Source organism: Tasmannia lanceolata, unplaced genomic scaffold (assembly GCF_043159265.1).
Source record: "Tasmannia lanceolata isolate RefF3 unplaced genomic scaffold, GAP_Taslan_0.1 ptg000029l, whole genome shotgun sequence".
NCBI lineage: Eukaryota > Viridiplantae > Streptophyta > Magnoliopsida > Canellales > Winteraceae > Tasmannia > Tasmannia lanceolata.
In genome coordinates, this window is record NW_027518706.1 from 8,504,088 (window position 1) to 8,526,734 (window position 22,647).

Below are 22,647 nucleotides of genomic sequence, written 5' to 3' on the forward strand. Positions count from 1 at the left end.
TTCATTCATGAGGTGGCTGCACTCACATGCAAAAGGCCATCCGCGAAATCCCTTTTGCGATGGACGCTAGCAAATCCCTATATGTAAATATATTAAACAGGTTTTGCTGTGGAAAAGACTTAGTTTGGGACAAAGGCTTAGTTGAGTTGAGCTGAGTTGCTCTGGAAAAGGCATTTCCCAACTGACATTTTATGAGAGAACACACACCTCAGATGAATTCAATGAATAATATAAAATCTGCTGAAAAGTGACCCTATTCTCTCATGCAAAACTTAGCCGTGAAATGCCTCTCCGCAAAATTCCCAAGCAAATCCCTATATATACATGAGGGATGATATACTGAAGGGTTTTCCAATGGCTTTCTTCCAAAGATTTTGGGGCATTATGAAGAAAGACAGCTCTGTTTGGTTAGCTGAAATTTTAGTGGAAGTAGTAGTCAACAAGGAGGTGACAGGGATGTGAGATGTGTAGTGTCTAGAGAATATTAGGGGAATATTGGTAGTGTGTTTGGTTGGATGGCAAAGCATGTGGAGAATAGAGGGGTGTCATTAACAAAATAAATAGTAGAAGAGAGAGAGAGAAAGAGAGAAAAAAGTAATGATTACACATGACAAGACATATTCTACTCTTCTCCCCTCTAAAATCCACCAAAATGAAGGTTTTGCATTGGAAAATTAGGAGAGGGGATAATCCTGCCACATAGGCGCCACCTAAGCAAAAAGCTAATAATGATGTCTCTTCCATGTCTAGAAGTCTAATGGAATTTGTGCTAAAATTTGACAACGAAACAACATTTGGTGTTTCATATTCCCAAGAATGCCCAACCGTCTTCCATGTATTTTGCAACGTCTTCCATGTACTTTGCAACCAAACAGAGCCCTGGCATTTTTTAAGGAATTCCAGGAGAAAGGAATAATTACTGAAGTGGCCAGAGCAACATTCATAACACTAATTCTGAAAAACGAAGGGGTGCTAGGGACAGCTTCAGACCAATTAGTCTAATCCACTGAATTCCAAAGATTGTATCTAAATTACTTGCCCGTAGGGTGAAAAATAGCATGGGTAACATAATCTCACACTTCCAGGAAGCTTTCGTGGACTCTAGACAAATTCTGGATGGAGTCCTAATTGCAAATGAAATTATTGATTCAGTAAGACGTGATGGAAGCTCCATGGGTAATCCTGGTAGGGGAGGGATCAGTGGTCTAATTAGATATAACAATCAATCGATCATTATGTCCTACTCAGGCCCAGCTGGCCTGTGTGATGCAAATGAAGCAGAAACAAGGCTCTACGAATGTTGTTGGATGGGCTTCGGGTAGCTCGCCAGGATCATGGCACCTTCAGAATATAATAGCAGAGGTGCTAGATCTTATAAAGGTTTTGCAACCAAGAATTGAGCACCGGAGAAGATCAGCTAATGAGGAGGCAGATGATCTAGCCAAAGCGGGAGTGCTGAGGAAGGAGATCATAGTTACCCCAACTTTCTAGATAGCAGCTCCTACTAAGAATTGTATTGGAACTATATATATAAATTTTGTCTACGCTGTACTCGGGTTGTATCCGTTTTTGTATATTGGCGGGGACAACCTGTCCCAACCACTATTCAATAAAATTGTCAACTTTCAAAAAAAAAAAAAAATGATAGAATGAAGGGCACCATTGCAAAAATCCAGCTGCAAGGGCACTCTTATTGGTCCTTCGCATCAAAGATCATTTATTTCTCCTCTAATTTTATATTTGCCCACTTTGTTGAGGACCAATGGGGTTCCCTTGTAGTTGGTTTTACAAGGGCGCCTCTTTCTCTTTATACATATAGATAGATAAAGGGCGATGATAAATTGGCACCCACTTTCGGATAATTCGCACGTTTTTAACGCTTTTTAACGTCAATTCATGTTAAAGGGGTGCGAATTATTATCCTAAAGGGGATGCCAATTTATCATTTGCCTAAACAAATAGATGTATAGGAAACTGAAGTTGGGTAGAAAAGTCAAACAAAAGAGAGTGGGAATGCCATTTCCTTGATATTTTATTTACAAAAGCTATTGAAAGTGGTAAACTACACATCTTTAATGGTGGCCAGTGCACTCACCTGTGTATTAAAGACATGCAGGGTTTAGTATTCTAGCAATTCCACTTGAATAGAATGGAACAAACTTCCCTCATTGTATGGGTTTTGGGAGTGTTCCTTATCACATCTCACACTTCTGGGAACCATGCTCGCACACTCCCACCACCTCCTACTCCACTGTCCAATATTAATCGCAGATCAGCTGGTTACACAGGGCCTCCAATTGAAAGTTTACCACTGCCGCCGCCGCCGCCACTGCCACTGCCACTGCTAGGTCTACCTCAACTTCACTAGCCTGGCCACACTCTTGTGTTCAACTATCCTAGTGCCCGTTGCCTTAGCCACCTTAGATGATGTTATTTAGAACTCGTTTTCGGTTCAAGTGAGAAATCAATAAGTTGTGTTTGGTTGGACTTCTATGTAACATGTAAATGTCTAAGACTTTTTAGTTTTTAAGTTCTTTTTTATTTTCTGGATAGGGATATACTAGGGCTTGAGTGTTCTTAACTATCATTTTGCAGATTTTTAGTTGTTCTTACAATTGATTTGTTGTTTATTTTGAAATCTTCTCCCAATAAAGAGGAAGATGAATAGAAAGATGAAGAAGAAGCACATGAAGAAGAAGAAGAAAATATGAGGAAGAAAGAACGAAGAATGGACTTCGGAAAAAATGGAAAATGCTAGAAAAAATAAAATATGCTAAGAAAATGGAAAGAAGAGGAAGAAAAGAAGAAGAAGAAGAAGAAGAAGAATCGATGCCGGAAATAATGGAAGCTGCCGGAAAAAGAAAGCCACCGGAAAAAATGAAAAGGAAGAGGGAGAAGAAAAATTAAAAGTCGTGTCAACTCGAAAAAGTTTGGTCGACTCGAAAAAGTGAGGTGGACTATGTACAAGTAGGGGTCTACTCGGAAAAGTTTGGTTGACTCAGAAAAAGTTGGGGTCGATTAGGAAAATGTTGGGGTCATCTTAAGAAAAGTTGGGCTGGACTCAGTAAAGCCGCATCTTTTCATGAGTAGAGCTCATTTTCTAGTCAACCCTTATTTTTTCGAAGTCAACCACAACTTTTTCGAGTCGACCTTAACTTTTTATGAGTCGACCCCAGCTTTTCCCGAGTCAACCCCAACATATATATTCCTTCTTCTTTTTCATTTTTTCTGGCGCCTTCCATTTTTTAGTGTTGACTTTTCTTTTTTCCTTCTTCCTCTTCTTAGTATTGATTTTTCTTTTTTCCTTCTTCCTCTTCTTTTCCATTTTTCCGACGTTTTAGCATTCATTCTTCTTTTTCCCTCTTCTTCTTCTTCCTCTTCAGAGTTGCAACTATTGTCGCCGTTAGCGGAGATGAAAAAACAGAAACAATTAGAAGAAGAAAAAGAAGGCATTTTGCTCTTCCGGACTATATGGCGCCGAATGAATGTGAAATTAAATATGGTGTCATATATTCACCTGTACTTCTTAAATAAAACATGTTTTTCATAAATTACCCAGATATATTATACATATGTGTCAGTAGTTACCGTTATCAAACCCCATTTCATTAACCTTTTTTCCCTAACAAAACCAATTGCTTTTCAACGTAATTCATCATTTAGTTATTTCTAGTAAAAAAAATTCATCATCTACATGGCCAGACACCAAAGGTTTGTATAGCAAGCATCATTGTAAGATTGTAATTGTCCTGATAATCATTTTGGGTGGATCGGCCTAACCACTAGATGGCCTATTGAAAACGAAATTGTTTTAAAATTAATAAACTTAGGGCACTGATATCCGCGGTACCATATTTTGATAATGGCACTATTCACTTTGTTTTACACTTGTGATTGGATTGCGATGGCATCTTGAGATTGTAAGGGGGAAGTGAAATATTCCTCTTTTTTTATTCCCCGGGCCAGCCCCCTCTAGTGTATTTAAGATGAACCTTTTTACAACTTGGGTCGGGTTGGATCGGGTTGAGGCCAACCCGAGATAGAATTCCCTCAACCCTAACCCAACCCAATCCATCTAACCCAAAATCGGGTTGGGTTGAGTCGAGTTGGTTCAAGTTCACTTTGGACCAAACAGAAAAAATACAATAACCTAAAGGAAATCAATATAAAATTAGAAGAAGGAGATCGCGTGGGGTCGGGTCAGGTTGCGAAGGCCTTAACACTAGACCTGGCAAACGGGTGGGCCGGGCCGGGTCAACCTGTGGTTGTTACGGGTGCGGGTCACATGGGTCGAGTCAGGAAATGACCGGCATTTTTGCGGGTCAGAGCTTAGGTGACCCGCGCAGCCCGCAGGTGGGCCAGGTCAATCCGCGGGTCACCTGCAAATTCAAAGAGTCGTTTATTTTGGGAAATGTTATCACTGGATTTTGATGAGGGCGGTATGGCCGGTACCGTGGAATGATCCAAACCGTCCATTAGATGGCCCACAACCCAAATAGGTTGTGCCCCAAAAATCTTTTCAATAAGTTGATCCTAACCCTCTGATCTATAGAGGGTTAGGATCAAGTGATCAACCCTCTAACATTCAGATCGGAGGGTTGGGATCAACCTATGGTGCCAGCCACAACCTATTTATATTCTATGGTGCCAGCCATAACCTATTCAGGCATCAAACCCTTAAAAGATAAATTAGCATGACAAAATCACCATCTTTTGCATTAGAAAAAAAAGCCATCTAACTAGATTAGCATGACAAAATCACCACCCTTAATAAAGCCAAATGACCCGCGGGTTAACTAGACCTAACCCGTGTTTTTGCGGGTTGGGTCACCCACGTGTCAGTTTTGACGGGTCACTAAAACTCAGACCCGTGCCCGCAAATTTGCGGGTGGGTTGGGTCGACCCGCGGGCACGAGTCGCGTTTGCCAGGTCTACTCAATACTAACCCAACCCAAAATTAAATCGGATTGGCTTTTCCCAACCCAACACACGGTGATGCCAACCCAATCCGAGCCAAAATCGGGTTGAACCCGTCAGGTTCGGGTTGTGCACGACCCAAGTTGCACCCCTACAATAAATGCCAGTGGGCAGTGGCCCAAGTAAGAAAAAGGTGGAAAGCAAATTAAAAAGTATAAAAATACATAGTGCCATTATTAAAATAAGTTATGGCTCGTGAAAGTCTAAATTTATCAGAAAATTACCTAAATTTTAGGCTACTCCCCCAAACGACAAGTTTTTTTGATAATGGGGCGAAGTCACATTGTTTTACACTTTTAAGATTGAAGAGCGATTATATACATGTGTGCTAAAGTTACGGCCGTCATCAAACCTCATTTTCTCAACCTTCTTTTCCTTAACCAAAAGAATTGTCTTTCAACCTAATTCATTTTTTTTGTTATTTCTAGTAAAAAAAAATTCGTCATCTACAAGGCCAGACACCTAGGGGTGCAACTCGGGTCACGTTGGGTCGGGTTGAGGCCAACCCGACCCAACCCGAAAACCTCAACCTCCAACCCTAACCCAACCCAAACCGACTCTTAACCTGGTTTGGTTAACCCGACCCAACCCGGATTTGTTTTTTCCCAACCCGAACCTGACCCAACTTGACCCGATTTCCTAAGTCTGGTTGGGTCGGGTTTACAATACACGTGATGAGAGGCAGGAATGGTGGAGCATTTGGCATATAAAATGGTGTTCAAGAACTCCAAAAAAATAAATCATTTTCATATAAATCTCCCTGGGAAACATTTGGCATTTAATTCTAATCTAATAATCAGTTTTCCACTCAAAACTATCAAACAGGGCCTTAATTCTAAGTTCAATAATCTATTTTAAACTCAAAATTAATTCTCAAACATAGGGAATGACCATGAAAGAACCACATTAAGTCGGGTTACGGGTTGGGTCGGGTTGCCCAGTACCCAACCCAACCCAACTCGATTTTCGGTCGGGTTGACAATTCCCGAACCCAAACCCGAAATCGACCGGGAAAAGTTCAACCCAACCCGCCCAAAAAATCGGGTTGAACCCATTGGGTTCGGGTTGACCCGACACAAGTTGCACCCCTACAGACACCGAAGGTCTGTATAGCAAGCATCTATGTGAGAATGTAATTGTCCAGTTAATCATTTTTGGGTGGATCGGCCTAACCACTACATGGCCTATTGAAAACGAAAATGTTTTTTAAATTAATAAATCTAAGGCACTGATATCTGTGGTACCATATTTTGATAATGGCACTATTCACTTCTTTTGACACTTGTGATTTGATTGCCATGGCATCTTGAGATTGTGAGGGGGGAAGTGAAATATTCCTCTTCTTTTCTTCCCTGCGCTAGACCCCTCTAGTGTATAATAAGACTATGCTTTTTACAATAAATGCCAGCGGGAAGTGGCCCAAGTAAGAAAAGGGTGGAAAGGAAATTAAAAAGGTATAAAAATAAAGGGAAATGATTTCAGCGTCCAATGTTTTGATAAACAAGACTCCACTTGTTTGTCGTGTAGTATTGAAGGGCTCTAAGAGCCTTTTGAAAACCGTAATATTTCTCTGACAGCCTTTTAAATACCACACGACAAAACTTGGAGCGCATGTTTATCAAAACATTGGAGCGCAGAAATCATTTCCCAAAATAAATAGTGCCATTATTAAAATATGTTTCGGCTCATGACAATCTACATTTATCAGAAAATTGCCTAAATTTTAGGCTACTCATCCCCAAACGACCATTTTTTTTATAATGAGGCGAAGTCACTTTGTTTTCACTTTTAAGATTGTCTTTTGAGAAATATAATAGTCTTGGACAACAGGTTAAAACATTTAAAACAAGTTGAGTACGTCCCCAAGTTTTATCATCAATTCATATTTTTTATTTTTAAGAATACCACCAACCTTTTTTACAACTATTTTTCCAAAGGCCTCACCATCTAAGGAAAACTTACTTGGATGACAATCTTTCCCTCAGTGGGGCATCGTCCCTTGGGGTGCAACTCGGGCGGGTCGGGTTCGGGTTGAGGCCAACTTGAACACAACCCGAGCAACCATTTCCCGACCAGACCCGAGTTCCAACCCGATGGGAGAGTCCTTTCACCTCTTTTTTTGCAAGGGCTTCCTTCAGTCTAGAATTCCTCAAACTCTAAAAAGAGAAGGTATTTTAGATTTTTCCCTCATAAATCTTGATCGGACGGTTGAGATCATCCGTTAAAAAATGAAAAACCCATGACCGTTGATGTACATGGTGACCCACTAAAATAGAGAACCCCGTCACAATTCACTAATGATGGGACTCTCAGGCAGAAAAAAATAGACAGTAAAAGGAAATGATATATTTCCCCACTTATTACTCAGGACAGACCCCTTCAGTATAAAACGGTAGTCGTAAATACACTAGAATGAACTGTCCCGAGTAAAAAGAGGGGTGAAAAATATCACTTCCCAACGAAAATCTTTTCACAAGCGTCCAAACAATACGATAGATATAGAGATTTTAAGTCGCCCGAGAACAAAGATAATGAGTCTCTCTGACCCTCTCAGAGGAGAAGAACAACAGAGTCCGTACATTCCTGACCGGTTTATTCATCGGTAATCGGTAGTATTACCACTCTTTCCGGCAAAAGATATGGCGGTAGAGAGTTAAGACGGCATGTGACGTCACCGCTTACCGCCCGTACGTCCTTCTACAAAAAACAGTACCAGTTCCCCACAATCACAACTATCCACGTGTCAAAATCCTAACTCCAGTCCTCTTTCCGTAAATTCAAACCCATTGAATGGCAATTTTATTATTATAATTCCTTTGACCATGCTATGAATTCATTTCCAGAAAGGTACTATAGCTTATAAAAAACAGTGGCAATTTCGTAGTTATGGTTCAGAGTAAGGGTATTTTGTAACAGCGCTTCACTTTTTGTATAGTTTTTTTATGTGTTCCCTTTTTATAGAGAGAGAGAGAGAGAGGAGAAAAGGAGAATTTGTGATAAGGCTGATTTTTAATCATCCCTTTGCAATTATCGTTTTGTTTTCTCGAAATCTCATCGGATTTGTGTTGATTTTTCGATTTTTTTACAGGCGATGAGATAAAAGGAGCTTTGATCGAGGTAAAAAAATTCAATCAAAATGGTTAGATTTCATGGATCTTTGTATAGAAAGAATGTAATCTAGATCTAGAAGTTATTTTTCTGCTCATTAGAGAGTTCTCTAGTTTTCAATTTCTTCTTTGAAGATCGGATCATTGTTTAGTTTTTGTTCGTAGATCGAAAAAAAAAGGAAAAAACACTCTTTTTCAAAAATTCATTCTAAAATCTCGCCCTAGAGCTTGGAAAAATGATTCTAAGATGAAATAATCTGTCATTCTATTGGTTTCTGGTTTTATCAGGTGCTTTGAATTTTTAGATTCTGAAGTTATTTTTGTTTTGGATGGAGAATTAACGGCGTTAATTTTCAGTATTTATCGTCTCGGTTTACATTAACGCCGTTACATTGTGTGAAATTAGGGTTTCAGTGGTTGTAGTATTTCTCTACTACTACTGTTCGTAGTCTTTTTAGATTTCTTTGTTATTCTTTAACTGTTATTATTTCTGTTTATTTTATTTACTGGTCTGAAGTTTTTACTAGGAGAGTAGTAAAATTGCACTCTTTGAGAGGAATTTAGAGAGAGAGAGAGAGTTGAGACTCTTTCAATGCTGTACAAGTGGTAGAAAACATAAAAATTAAGAGAGAGAGAGAGAGAGAGAGAGAGAGAGAGAGAGAGAGAGGGTAAATACTGTAGTTGCATCATGTGGAGTTCTTTTGAGGAGACATAGCTTTGGATTTTTACTTTGTTTTTTTCTTATTTCATGATTCATGGGATCTCTCTGACCTCAAATTATTGTCGGTATAATTTCTTCACTTTTTTTTTTCTTTTTGGTTTACTTTTCTGCCTGTCATTCTTGCATTATTGTTGTGATGGTTTGTGAATGTTCTTCTATGAGGGTAATTTTTTCTTTCTTACGGTTCTTGTATGGTAATTTTTTTATTCCCATGAAAATTAAGATGGTTATGGTAAGGATGTTTCTATTTTTTGATATTTCTTGTTTTTTACATGTACAACATAGCTCATGGTTTGATGGGTGTAGCTCCTTCTTTCTACTTTTATTTGATGGGTGTCGTAAATACTTGATGTTAATGGAATTGCTTTATTCAGTATTTTTTTCCTTATTGGTTTGCATTTTTTTCTTCTATTCTTGCATTATTCTCGTAATGGTTTATGTATATGAGATCAATATGTAATTTTTTTCTTTCTTATGCTTCTTGTGGGTAAAGCCTTTTCTATTTCAATTAGAAATTAAGATGGCTATGCTAAAGAAGATGTTTTCTTTCCTTGATATTTCTGTGTTTTTACATGTACAACATAGCTCAGGAAGTCTAGATATTTTCCTATATATTTTTTTTCATGGGTGTTGTAAAAAGTTGAAATTTTCCTTCTTTATACTTTTATTTGATGGGTCTTGCATTATTCTCGTAGTGGTTTATGTATGGTTGTATATGAGATCAATATGTAATTATTTTCTCTCTTATGCTTCTTGTGGGTTAACCTTTTCTATTTCCATGAGAAATTAAGATGGCTATGGTAAAGAAGATGTTTCTTTTTATTGATATCTTTTTTTTTAATATTTACAACATAGCTCAGGAAATCTTGATATTTCCCTTCCTCATACTTTTATTTGATGGGTGTTGTAAAAACTTGATATTAATGGAATTTCTTTCTTTACTTTTTTTTTCCTTATTGGTTTTTCATTTTTTGCTTCTATTCTTGCATTAGTCTCCTAATGGTTTCTGGATCATATGTGAGATCAATATGAAATTGTTTTCTTTCTTATGCTTCTTGTGGGTCTACCTTTTCTATTTCCATGAAAAATTAAGATGGCTATAGTAAAGATGTTTCTTGTTCGTTATGTTTCTGCTTTTTATATGTGCAACATAGGTCTTGAAGTTTTGATATTTTCCTTCTTTATGCTTTTATTATTTGATGCATATAGTAAAAATTTGATATTAATGGAATTGCAGGAAATCACATGGGATGATTTGATTGAACATTGCTTCTGTGTTGGGATGCTTTTTGTCTTGATACATTTAGAGATTCGATTGATTAAGCCATAGTTTCAATACTTTCCCTTATCATCCAGGACCCCCTCAAGATGACTCCCTTTTAGCCTGGCTGCATTCTTGTCTGAGTCCGTGTTTTGCACTGCAAAGTCAATCAAAAGTCCTGTGGCTCTCTCAAGTTATGACTGTTTCAACCAAATACTCAGCTGCGTCAACTGCGTATTTGATCGTATTATTCTATTTATGAGATATGAATCTCCATATAGTTGAAGGCATTAACTTTCAGTGAGGCTTGCGTTTAATACAAACCTCATGTCTGAGAGATTTGAGGCAGGATGTTTAAACCCAACAGCAAGGTTGGAGGACCCAATGCTGGGCATTAATTATTTTAGGCCTGAATCACATATTGCCCAGCAAAGCCGCCGTGATAAGCTGAGAGTTCCACAACATTTGACTCCAAGCCAACACCTACAAGATTTACCTAACCAATTTCTTCATTTACCAAGAGAAACTGTACTCAACCCAAATCTGATTCAAGTTCGACACCTTGGAAATTGTGACTTGCCCTACAACCCGGCGCCCATTTTTTCTTCAGAAATGCTTAATTTTTCTTCAAACACCCATGTTTTGTTAGCTCAAAAGGATTCAATCTCACATCAAGAATCTGTAGCAGATGGATCTGGTGGTCTAAGCTCTCAACAAGGTTGTGATTGGATTATGAATTATGTGAATGGGTCAGGCAGTAATGCTGCTTCCATACAGAATCCTTTATTTGTTGGGGGCATGTTATCTAGTACTCTCAAAGAAGGAAATGTTACTTCATCTCCTCCTTATTTGAAGTCTAGTTATTCTGGGTTCCAAGATGTACAGTCTTCTTTGAATAATCGATCCAATGAACTTTCAAGTCAAGGTGCCCATAAGCAATATGGGGAAGTGGCCTTCACTTCCCCTTCATTTTACCAAAATTCCCTTCAAGATGTTGTAACTTCTACTACTATTGGGACCCATGGATTAGAAATGCATTCCTTAATCCAACAAAATATTCGGGAAACTGGTCATGGTTCATGTGTAGATGGTGGCAATGAACTGGTACTTCTCCCAAGTTATGGAAATCAAACTCCCACAATACCAATTAACAATGATAGTGCAGAATGGATGAATAGACCTGTTGGGGGGAGTCATCAATGGAACAGTACTGAAGAGGATTTTGGTGATCTTAGAACTATTAGAAGAGATAGTACGGCGCAAGGCCTATCTCTGTCGCTTTCATCTCTCCCAACTTCTGAATTAAACCCAACTCAGTTTAGGGAAAGATTTGTACCTCAAGATTTGCCATCCACGGCTAGCATTGTACATGCTTCTCAAGACTCAAAGAGTAACAATTTGGGGTATTTCTGTTCATATTCGAAATCTCCAATACCCGATACTTCTATGGACGCTCGTCGCATCGCGGGTCCTCTCGGGCCCTTTACGGGTTATGCAACTATCTTGAAAAGCTCGAAATTCTTGAAGCCGGCTCGACAACTATTAGATGAAATTTGCAGCATTACCAACTCAAAGTTCATGAAAACAAGTGAAATTTCTCAGAGGGATTCATGTGATACTGTGAATGCTGATAATGAAATTGGTGGGAGGAGTGGCAACTCTGTCTCGACTTCTTCATTTTACAGCTCAACCGATCCTTCTGGTGACTGTGGAGGTGGGAGTGGATCTGCCCAACCTTATTGTTCTCAGTTCCAGAGAAAGAAAGCAAAGCTCTTGTACATGCAAGAAGAGGTTAGTAATTTCCAAGTTGCATAATGGTTACTACTCACTAGGCTATAGCTAATTATTAAGATGATGATGTTCTAATTTTTCCTGAGGCACACACTTCTCCTGGGTATTGAATGTTTAATTTGTTAGATGCATGCACTATTTTATGTTTTTCTACTACTGCACATGTTGGTTAAATTAGTTTTTCATCCTGCTAAGACTGGATTTATGTTCTGCGTATCCATTTGATGTTGACTTGTTTATTACGTTGCTGCACTTATTTTGATATTTGCAGCCTCTCTTTTTATTTTACACTTTTCTCATTGGTTGTTACAAAAGATATCAACAACCAATCAAAGAAGTCTAAAAATTGAGGCTGCCAATATAAAAAAAAGGGAGTGCCATAATTTGCAATGCAAATACATATAGCGTACTGATATCCACACTACCATATTCTGATAATGGCCCTACACACTTTGTTTGACTATTTTTGATGGGATGTTAAAAGCATCTTCCTTCACTATTGCAATAGCAATAAAAAGCTAATTTAATCGAGCAATATAATAGCCATTAAAAGCTAATTAAAATAGTACAAAATAGCGCTTAATGCCATTATCAAAATATGGTAGTGTAGATATCAATCCCTTATCCGTACGTACATACGTATGTACATACATTCATTCACACACACATATATAATATACTAAGCATATTTCTTTTCATTGGTTTTCCAACTATTAAATCTCTTTTTTAGTCGCTATCTTTTATTTTGAATTGCGATTATGTTTTGCCGCTGACTTTTAGCTAATTGAGTTTTGTGCTAAAATTAAATTTTCCTTACTAATTCAGAGGTCAACTTTGTCCATCCAAAATACTTGGGCAAGTGGGAAAAACAATTTTACACCTCATAGCATAGCATGGGCAGGGTCTACCATTTTATACTGCAAGTTTTAGTAGGGTGGGCCCATCATTTTACACCCATGCATAATAGCATGAGTGGGGCCCACAACTTTACACCTTTTTTTATCTGTTAGGGTCCACCATTTTTTAGGGGCAGGGTCCAACACTCTACCCAAATCTATGCATATGGTGTCGCCTACCATTTATACCCATGGGTGTGATAGGGAAAATCCTAGGATAGGGGATATTTAAAAGAATACCGTTAAATTTTTTTCCTGAAACCTAAAATCATTGTTATATTGTATATATTCCAGGACTACAATGAAATTAAAGAATATCCATGACGGAGATCAGATAGATGATCCATGTCATGCATATGACTAACGTCCAAAAATGATTTTTTTTGGCTGTTGGCTGACGTAGTTCTTTACCGTCCATCTTATGGCCTGTTAGCACAGTCAACCCACAGAGAATGACAACACACAATAAGAGTCGCTGCATCTGATCCTCTCAATCGCTCCTACTCCTCCTTCCTCTCGGAGAGGTGCGCGGGATAACCTCTTGGTCAGACCTGGCAAAAAGTGACTTAGACCCGTGGGTCCACCCGGCCCGCCTGTAATTTATGGGGTCCGGGTCACTAGTTAGTAACCTATTTGAAATTTGACTCTGCCCGTACGGGTCTTGTCAAAACTGAGTCGGGCCGGGTGGACTCGTGGGTGCCCGCATGTGCGCGTAAAAACACAAATGATTTAAGTTTTTATATGGTGTAAGCCCTTATAATCTCGTATTTTCATATTGTACTATACGGACCACATCTTAGGATGTTCTAAACCGTCCATGTGATGGAACACAACTTAAATAGGTTGTGCCCCAAAATCAGTTCCCTAGGATGAATCTAGCCCTCCGATCTATAGAGGTTTTCATAAATAATAATATGCGATTCTTACATAGATTAGAGGGTTAGGATAGATAAAGGGCTAGGATTTTTTGGGCTCAACCTATTTACGTTATTGCCCTTCACATGGACGGTTTGGATCTTCTAGTTAGAGTGTGGGAATAAAAACAACAAAAAATTAATAAAAACCGGGTGGCCCTTGAGTCGACCAGGCCTGTACGGGTGGGGTCCGGGTTAACGATTAGTGACCCGTAAACGAGTCATTTTTGGCCCAGCCCGTTTGACCTGGACCCGTACGGGTCGGGTCAAACCGGGCCCGGCTCACCCGTTTGCCAGGTCTACTCTTGGCGCACGATAACAAAGTTCTTATTCTCCTCATTTCTTCATGCCATCATCATCATCATCATCACCGATATCCAAGTATACATAATTTCAATGTCATTTTATTACCTATTTTTAATTAAAAATGATATATTCTCCTCTATTTTTTTTCCTTCGAACAAACCGTTGTAGTGATAAATAAACTACAGCGGTATCTTAGGGAAGAAAAAAAATAGGTTGTGTCCCAAAATCAGTTCCCTAGGATGATTCTAGCCCTCCGATCTATAGAGGTTTCCATAAATAATAATATGCGATTCTTACATAGATTAGAGGGTTAGGACAGATCAAAGGGCTAGGATTTTTCGGGCTCAACCTATTTACGTTATTGCCCTTCACATGGACGGTTTGGATCTTCTAGTTAAAGTGTGGGAATAAAAACAACAAAAAATTAATAAAAACCGGGTGGCCCTCGAGTCGACCCGGCCCGTACGGGTGGGGTCCGGGTCAACGATTAGTGACCCGTAAACGAGTCTTTTTTGTCCTAGCCCGTTTGACCTGGACCCGTACGAGTCGGGTCAAACCCGGCCCGGCTCACCCGTTTGCCAGGTCTACTCCTGGCGCACGATAACAAAGTTCTTATTCTCCTCATTTCTTCATGCCATCATCATCATCATCACCGATATCCAAGTATACATAATTTCCATGTCATTTTATTACCTATTTTTAATTAAAAATGATATATTCTCCTCTATTTTTTTCCTTCGGACAAACCGTTGTAGTGATAAATAAACTAGAGCGGTATCTTAGGGAAGAAAAAAATATAGACATTAGCTTTTGTTTCATTAAAAATGGAAGTGATATTCACCCCCTTTTTCTTTCCTAAGATAATCGCTCCAATTTATTTATCACTACAACGGGCTGTCCGAAGGAAAAAATAGGGGAGAATATATCATTTCCTAATTAAGAATAGGTAATTAAATGACATTGAAATTATGTATGCATTGATATGTTGGTGGTGATAATGATGATGATGACATTAAGAATTGAGGAGAATTAGAATTTTGTTATCGTACGTCAGGACATTATCCTGCCACCTCTCCCAGAGGAAGGGGGAGTAGGAGCGATTGGGGGAATCAAATGTGGCGACTCTTATCGTGTGTTGTCATTTGCTGTGGGTTGACTGTGCTAACTTTCGCAACAAGCTGCCTTTTTTGATTCATCTGAGCTGAGCTGTCGACTGTACAGGCCATAAGATGGACGGTCAAAAACTACATTAGCCAACGGTTTGCTTTCAAGTTCGGAAATAATCATTTTTGGATTTCAGTCATGCATGAGGGAGATAAGACGGATGATCTACTCCTTGTCTAGGACTTTGATTCTTCACAAGAACGAATCCCACGAAATCAGAGTGATGGCTCTCTCGGATGCTCTTCAATGGATGATGGAGAATAGAAAGATGACGAGTAGAATCTCTTTGGTGAAGTCGCAGTCCAAAGAGAGATGGGAGAGAAATTGAAGCTCGAAAAGGAGGGAGAGAGTAGTGCAACTCTCTCTCTCTCTCTCTCTCTCTCTCATATATATATATATATATATATATAGGATGAGGGGGAGCCTCCCGTTTGTCGAAAGCCGAGAGGGGGGTGTCTCAACAACCTTGAGGTCGCAAGTTCGATCCCAACTTACCTACCGAAAAAAACTTCCAAAGGGGAGCTCCTCCTAGGACTTCCCCTTCTCTCTCTCTCTCTCTCTCTCTCTCTCTCTCTCTCTCTCTCTCTCTCTCCAAGTATGATATTTTTTGGGGGGGGGGGGCGTAGTGGAGTCCCACTCCATTTACCCATAAAATTAAAATTGATTTTTTTCCAGTAGCCAGGGGGAGGTGGGAGTGTTACACACAAACTAAAGAGTGGGCTACTGGGCTCACAAACTAATATGACACATCTACTCATCTGATAAAAAGGATACAATGGTCTTCGCGATTAGAATAATCTTTTTAGCAAAACCTAATTACAAGTTATTTGAAGATAATAAATTTTACGTCATTCAATATAAAATAACAAAAAAAATTAATCTTGTTCAATACGTAAACCTTTTGCAACACACTTTTTGACGGCCATGTCTCCTCTGTTGATCTCTCATATCACATTATATTTTTGAAGAACCTGCTTTGACTTTTGGTGAAATCTCGGTTCCTTTGCTTTAGTAATGACTCCACCATTGACGCAATACAATGTAATGGGTCTCTCAAAAGAGGGTACTACTCTAAGTCCGTCAATGAGCTTCCGCAGGTACACTGCCTCCTTGTCAACATCATATGCAACTATATATTTTGCTTCAGTGTGTGGAGTTCGCCCCTGGTGTTTGCTTGCTGCTCCAACTCTCACTACTGTGTAGGCTGTTGTAAAGATAAAACCAGATGATGACTTCAAAATAAATCATCAACTTCAGTACAAAAATCTGAGTCGGTGTATTCAAAGATGATTAAAATCAACTATAGACTAGGCAGTAGTGTTTTCTCCTTTCGAGTTACCTAAATGCGTGAGTCATTGTCGTCCAGTTCTTGAGGCCTTGGTCGATCTGTTTTATGCTGACCAAATTCACAGAATAATAGATATCTTGCCCAGTACATAACATTGCATACATTAAGCTGCATACAACGGATGCATAGTGAGTAATGCTCGTCTTCTTTTATTCAGCAAGTGTCTTTGAAGATAACATCTTGGAGGGCGCATAGTGAGTAATGCTCGTCTTCTTTTATTCAGCTAGTGTCTTTGAAGATACCATCTTGGAGGGCGTGATTCCATACGTAAATGGAATCAATTCATTTATGGAATGCTCCATGTTAAACCTAGCCAATATCTTATCTATGCAACCCTCTTAAGAGAGTTCTAGCAATCCAATCTTCTGATCTCTAAACACAGTAAGACCTATAATGCAAAACGCCTCTCTCAAGTCTTTTATAGAAAAATGGTTGGATAGACAAACCTTTGCATTAATTCGACAACATTCTTTCATTATTCCCAATGAGTATAATATTATCTACATAAAATACGAGGAATGTCATGGCACTCCCACTAACATTTTGTAAATACACGCCTAATTGTTGGAGGGCGTGATTCCATACGTAAATGGAATCAATTCATTTATGGAATGCTCCATGTTAAACCTAGCCAATATCTTATCTATGCAACCCTCTTAAGAGAGTTCTAGCAATCCAATCTTCTGATCTCTAAACACAGTAAGACCTATAATGCAAAACGCCTCTCTCAAGTCTTTTATAGAAAAATGGTTGGATAGACAAACCTTTGCATTAATTCGACAACATTCTTTCATTATTCCCAATGAGTATAATATTATCTACATAAAATACGAGGAATGTCATGGCACTCCCACTAACATTTTGTAAATACACGCCTAATTGTTGTTTTGTGAGAAGTCAAACTCTTTGACTTCCTCGTCAAAACGAAGGTTCCAAATGCGCGCAATGCTTGCTTCAGTCCCTAAATGACTTGGAGCAATTTTTACGCCTTTTGACTACCTTCTCTAGCAACTTCAGAACCCTTGGGCTAGGCCATGTGAATATCTTCTTGAATGTTTCCATTCAAGAAGGTGGTTATGAAGTCTATCTCCCATATCTCCTAATTATAGTTTGCCAATAAAATTCCAACTGATTTTAGCAAAGCTACTAGTGAAAAGGTTTTCTCATAGTCAATACTAGTCTTTTGATCATAGTCTTTTGCTGCTACCCTAGCTTTATAGGTCTCTAACTTTCCATCTAGGCCCTTCTTCCTGTTGTAAAGTTGTAAATCCATTTACATCCGATGTTCTTAAATGTATCTAGTGGATCTATTAGAGTCTAGACTCCGTTGGAATACAGAGTCCATTTTGGATTTGGTTTCTCTTGGATTTTCATGTTATTTTTTCGAGGTAGAAGGGGTTTCTACCATCTTGATTGCGTAAGGATAAAAAGGGTTTCGGTTTGTAGATTTCAATCAATCCATTCTAATCCCTAGAATTTTGTTCTCTTAGTGGAATATCATGCTTTTGCCTGTGGATGTTGGCATCTTGGCAGAACCACTTAAAATATAATTGGGTGCATCCTGTGATTTGTTTCTTTCTATTATTTTGTTCGATTGCACTCCATCAGATAGGATCTTTCCTGGTGAATTTCTCAACAGGAGTTTGAGTTGCATATCGTAACTTTATAAACATGAACTCAAGTACGTGGATTATGTTGCCTTTGTTATTTTAGCATTTATATAGGTTCCAAACGGATGCTGCAGCTGAGCTATGCAGTTCAGATTGGGATTTGATTGTCTTTTTAACTTTCTGTGAAATTTTTCCTTATCCAACAAAATCCTTAACTATTGCTTCTCTGTAGGTTAACCAATAGCTTACTTTAATCTTCCATGGTTATTGATACTCTTTAGTATCTCTGTAATCATGGAATACCATTGATTCTCCTCTGGATTGGCTTATTACAACCATTGCTTCTTCTATTTCCTCAAGATTCATTTGCATTAGTTTTCTCCCTCTTTGTAATTGGTTACGTGCCACTCAAATTAAAATCTAATTTATGTTTTGTGTCCGCCTACTCCAATTGAGTCATATTTGTTTTTTTAGAATATTCTTTCTGAATTAGCTAAATCATAAAAAACAGAACTGTGAAGTTCGAATTAGAGGGAAGAGATCAAAATCTATTGTATCAATTGCAATTAGACTTGTTTAGAATTTTAATCCTATTTGTTTTGACTGTTTGCTTCTCTGGTGTTGAAGGTTTGCAGGCGATACAAACAGTATCACCAGCAGATGCAAATGGTGATATCGGCCTTCGAATCAGTAGCAGGTCTCAATGCTGTGACTCCGTACACGTCATTGGCTCTAAAGGTGGTCTCGAAGCACTTTCGGTGCCTGAAAAATGCGATTTCAGATGAGCTCCGACATATAAGCAAGTCGTTGGGAGAGGAGTTCATGTCAGCAGGTACAACCAGCAGGGGAGATCAAACACCGAGGCTGAGGTTCATTGATCAAAACTTTGGAAAGCAGAAGTCTAGTGAAAGTCTAGGCTTCTTAGAACACCAGCAGCATGTGTGGAGACCTCAAAGAGGCCTTCCTGAACGTTCCGTTGCTGTTCTAAGAGCATGGCTGTTTGAGCATTTCCTTCACCCGTAAGCTCTCTCTCTCTCTCTCTCTCTCTCTCTCTCTATATATATATATATATAGTGTAGCTATATATAGAGAAGCATTTCCTTCTAAGAGGCCTTCCTGAGAAAAGTGTAGCTACACATACGTGTAGCTAACTTAGCTACACTGACGGTTTGAAATACAGTGGGCCTACATTGTTTGGGTGATCAAAACCATTCATTTGATAGGCCCTCACGTTGATAGGGTGTGCCTAAAAAATCAGCTCCATTGGATGATCCCAACCCTTCAAATTGTGGAGGCAAAAATGGACAGATTTGGGAAGGTTTTTACACATCCATTTTTGCCTCCACAAATCATAGGGTTGGGATGATCCTATGGAGCTGATTTTTTGGGCACACCCTATCTGTGTGAGGGCCCATCAAATGAATGGTTTGCATCACCAAAACAATGTGGGGCCCACTGTATTTTAAGCCGTCGGTGTAGCTAAGTTAGCTACACGAATGTGTTGCTACACCCCTCTCTCTCTCTTTCTCTCTCTCTCTCTCTCTCTCTTTCTCTCTCTCTCTCTCTCTCTCTCTTTCTCTCTCTCTCTCTCTCATATATATATATATATACCCCGCGCGCGCACGCACACACACATAGAGAGGAAAGTGTTCCTAAGCTATAGCTTAGATAAGCTGCTCAAAAACACGTGGCCCCACATTTTTTGAGGGATCCAAAGCATTCATATGGAAGGCCCTTCCATAGATAGGGTGTACCAAAAATCAGCCCTATAGGATCATCCTAATCCTGCCATATGTTGAGGGAAAAAATGTGCAGAAACATGGACACACATTGTTTGTCCATTTCCACTCCACCTTTGATTGGGTTAGGATGATTCTATTAGGCTGATTTTTGGTACACACCCTATCCATGAAAAGGCCTTCCAAATGAATTCTTTGGATCCCCAAAAAATGTGGGGCCACATGTGTTTTTGAGGTATAGCTTAGATAAGCTTAGATAGGTGGTTGGATAGATGGGAATGCTAAACTGAGGGGCTCCCATACAAAAAGTCGCGGAAAGGACACCCCCATTGGCTGCACATCACCAAACTCTTTGACTTTGCAGCCGTTTTAAATGCAATTTGGTGAAATGCAGCCAATGGGGGGCGCACTTGAGTTTAGCATTCCTCACCCACTTGCCTGAACTTTTCCGGCAGTAAACATTAGTGTCACTCAAAAGCCCTTTTGTGTGAAAAAAAAATAGTTTTAAAACTTTTTGTTCAACCTTTTACCTTCTCAAGATTCATGATGACTAATCTCCTTTATGAGACTAATCTCCTTTATGAGACTAATCTCCTTATTTATTTTAGAAAGTAAAATTCCGAAGAAGAATCATATGACCATACAACCCATGTTATCGTGGGAATAGCTCATTCTTACAAGTGTAGATTAGAAAGGTAGAGATGTATTCACGCAAAAGATCTATTTTGATTGTTTAAAGCATGCATGGATTTGTGTTCAGGTATCCAACGGACACAGATAAGCATATGTTAGCAGCTCAAACGGGGCTCTCACGAAATCAGGTACCTTCAACATCTTTGTTTGCAGTTCTTTATACATTGTCTATATGTATACTAGCGTTACTGGCACAAGCTAATGCGTGGCTATACAAATATACAATAATGGGCCTGCCCCATCAAAACATTAGGTGTAAAAGTAAAATGGTGGGCCCGTCCTTGCTATGCTTGCATGGCCGTAAAATGATACGACTCACCTTGTCTAAACGTTGTCAAAGGTTAGGATCAATCCTATGGAAATGATTCTTAGGGCTCCACCTATTTAAGTTGTGGCCCAACAGATGAACAGTTTGGATCATCCTATGAAGTGGGCCGTTAAAAACACTGAAATCTTGATAATTTATATGGTGGAAGGCTTTCATGCACGTGCATAAAAGAAAACAGTGGGGCCCACTTTGGGCGATTTAAACCATTCGTTGTTGGGCCCTGATGTAGATAGGTTGAGGTCAGAAAATCTTCTCCATAGGATGATCCTAACCTTCTAATCCGTGTAGATTTGTATACAGTGTGCTGCCAATTTTAAACCTCCACAAATCAAAGGGCCATACTATAGAGAAGATTCTCTAGGCACACACCCTATCTACATAATGGCCCAACAAATGAACGGTTTGGATCAGCCAACAAATGTGGGCCTCACAGTTTTTGTGGCAGCACATGCATGCCTGGCCTTCCACCATATAAATTCTCATAAAATCTTTAGAGATATGCTATGCTGGGTGCAACATGGCAAAATATATTGGATTATCCTAGTGTTTGGTTGTGTAGGTATCCAACTGGTTCATCAATGCCCGAGTTCGACTATGGAAGCCAATGGTTGAAGAAATACACAATCTCGAAACTAAAGGCTCTAAAGATATGGACCTTAATTCCCTCAAGAACGAAGGGAAACCCACTCTCCAAGACCTTCAAAATCTTACTGGAAATCAACCCAACAATCTCACAATTAATGGCAGCAATGACGGGTGTAACTCCGAGCAGTGGCAGTGTGGAGAGAAGCGTTCGAGGGTGGAAGAGTGTCAGATTCCGGCAACTGTCGAGGGGGCGTTGATGGGTTTTGTTCCATATCAAAGTGGTGGAGCTGTGTCACTTACTCTAGGGCTCCGGCACAACACAGAGTGTGTTCAGCAACAGGCATTTTGGAGGGCAGATGGTTTGTGATTTTGTGGGCTGATTTTGTAAAGGTACTCAAAATCGCTCTTTCATTGCCAATGTTGATGGTGAAAGTGTCAAAACCATGAAAATTTTATGGAATTTCTGCCCAATGGCTTACATGAAATTTCTATCATCTACAATTCCTTTGTTGTTTGGTGCCATTTCTGGTTTTGATTTCCTCCTCTAATGCCCATATAGGTATTTGTACCACTCGTCCCCAATTTGGGTCGGTGATCGGACCACTTCGGAACCATTGGATAGATGGCCAGATATATTGGATTGGACTGATTACTTTAGATCCATAATCGGGAAGTTAAAATTTCTCAGTATTCTTCTGTGAAGCTCCTCATTAACCTTGCATTTCTATGTGATTAGATCTAGTATGTGGCGTTGTCACGTGCCTAGCCCGTGATCTCTGTTTGGGGCGTGACAGTATTGATGCATCCAAGGTTTAAAATTTTGGTTTCGGTGCTTGAAATTTTGAAATTTCGACCGAAATTTGGTACAATACATGAAATGAATATTTTATTTAATATTAAATTTCGGCCGAAATTACCGAAGTTTTGGTAAAATATTAAATTAATATTAAAAAACAGTTTTTTTGGGTCAAATTTCGGAAAAACCGAAATTTTGCGCTGAAATTCTGAAATTTCGGCGGAAATAGGTTTTGGTCAATTTCGGTGTTGGTCTCCACCGAAATTTTAAACCATGGATGAATTCACAGACATAAATTGTTAGTATTCTTGGTCCGAAATTTCGGATTTCGGTCGAAATTTTAAACCATGGATGCATCCACAGGCATAAATTGTTAGTATTCTTTAGAAACATCCTCTTTTTAGGAAATTA

General features: G+C 39.1%; 1 protein-coding gene across 2 annotated transcripts; it reads left to right on the plus strand.

Moving 5' to 3' along the window:
- Positions 1-7,950: 7,950 nt before the first annotated feature.
- Positions 7,951-21,925, plus strand: LOC143859252 (uncharacterized). 2 transcript variants are annotated; one of them, XM_077369963.1, is made up of 5 exons: positions 7,951-8,094; positions 10,043-11,857; positions 18,723-19,114; positions 20,595-20,655; positions 21,415-21,925. In XM_077369963.1, the coding sequence occupies exons 2-5, from the start codon at positions 10,394-10,396 to the stop codon at positions 21,805-21,807; spliced, it is 2,310 nt and encodes a 769-aa protein (XP_077226078.1). In that variant the 5' UTR covers positions 7,951-8,094; positions 10,043-10,393; the 3' UTR covers positions 21,808-21,925. The 2 variants fall into 2 exon arrangements, with proteins under 2 accessions (XP_077226078.1, XP_077226079.1); XM_077369964.1 differs by having other exon boundaries at positions 7,953-8,094; positions 10,113-11,857.
- The last annotated feature ends 722 nt before the right edge of the window (positions 21,926-22,647 follow it).

What these genes read in the sequence shown, in the direction of transcription:
- LOC143859252 (XM_077369963.1), top strand. Translation starts at nt 10,394, where the DNA reads ATGTCTGAGAGATTTGAGGCAGGATGTTTAAACCCAACAGCAAGGTTG. An exon ending in TTTGAGCATTTCCTTCACCC is followed by an intron (nt 19,115 to 20,594) that starts GTAAGCTCTCTC and finishes ATTTGTGTTCAG; the next exon opens with GTATCCAACGGACACAGATA. An exon ending in CGGGGCTCTCACGAAATCAG is followed by an intron (nt 20,656 to 21,414) that starts GTACCTTCAACA and finishes TTGGTTGTGTAG; the next exon opens with GTATCCAACTGGTTCATCAA.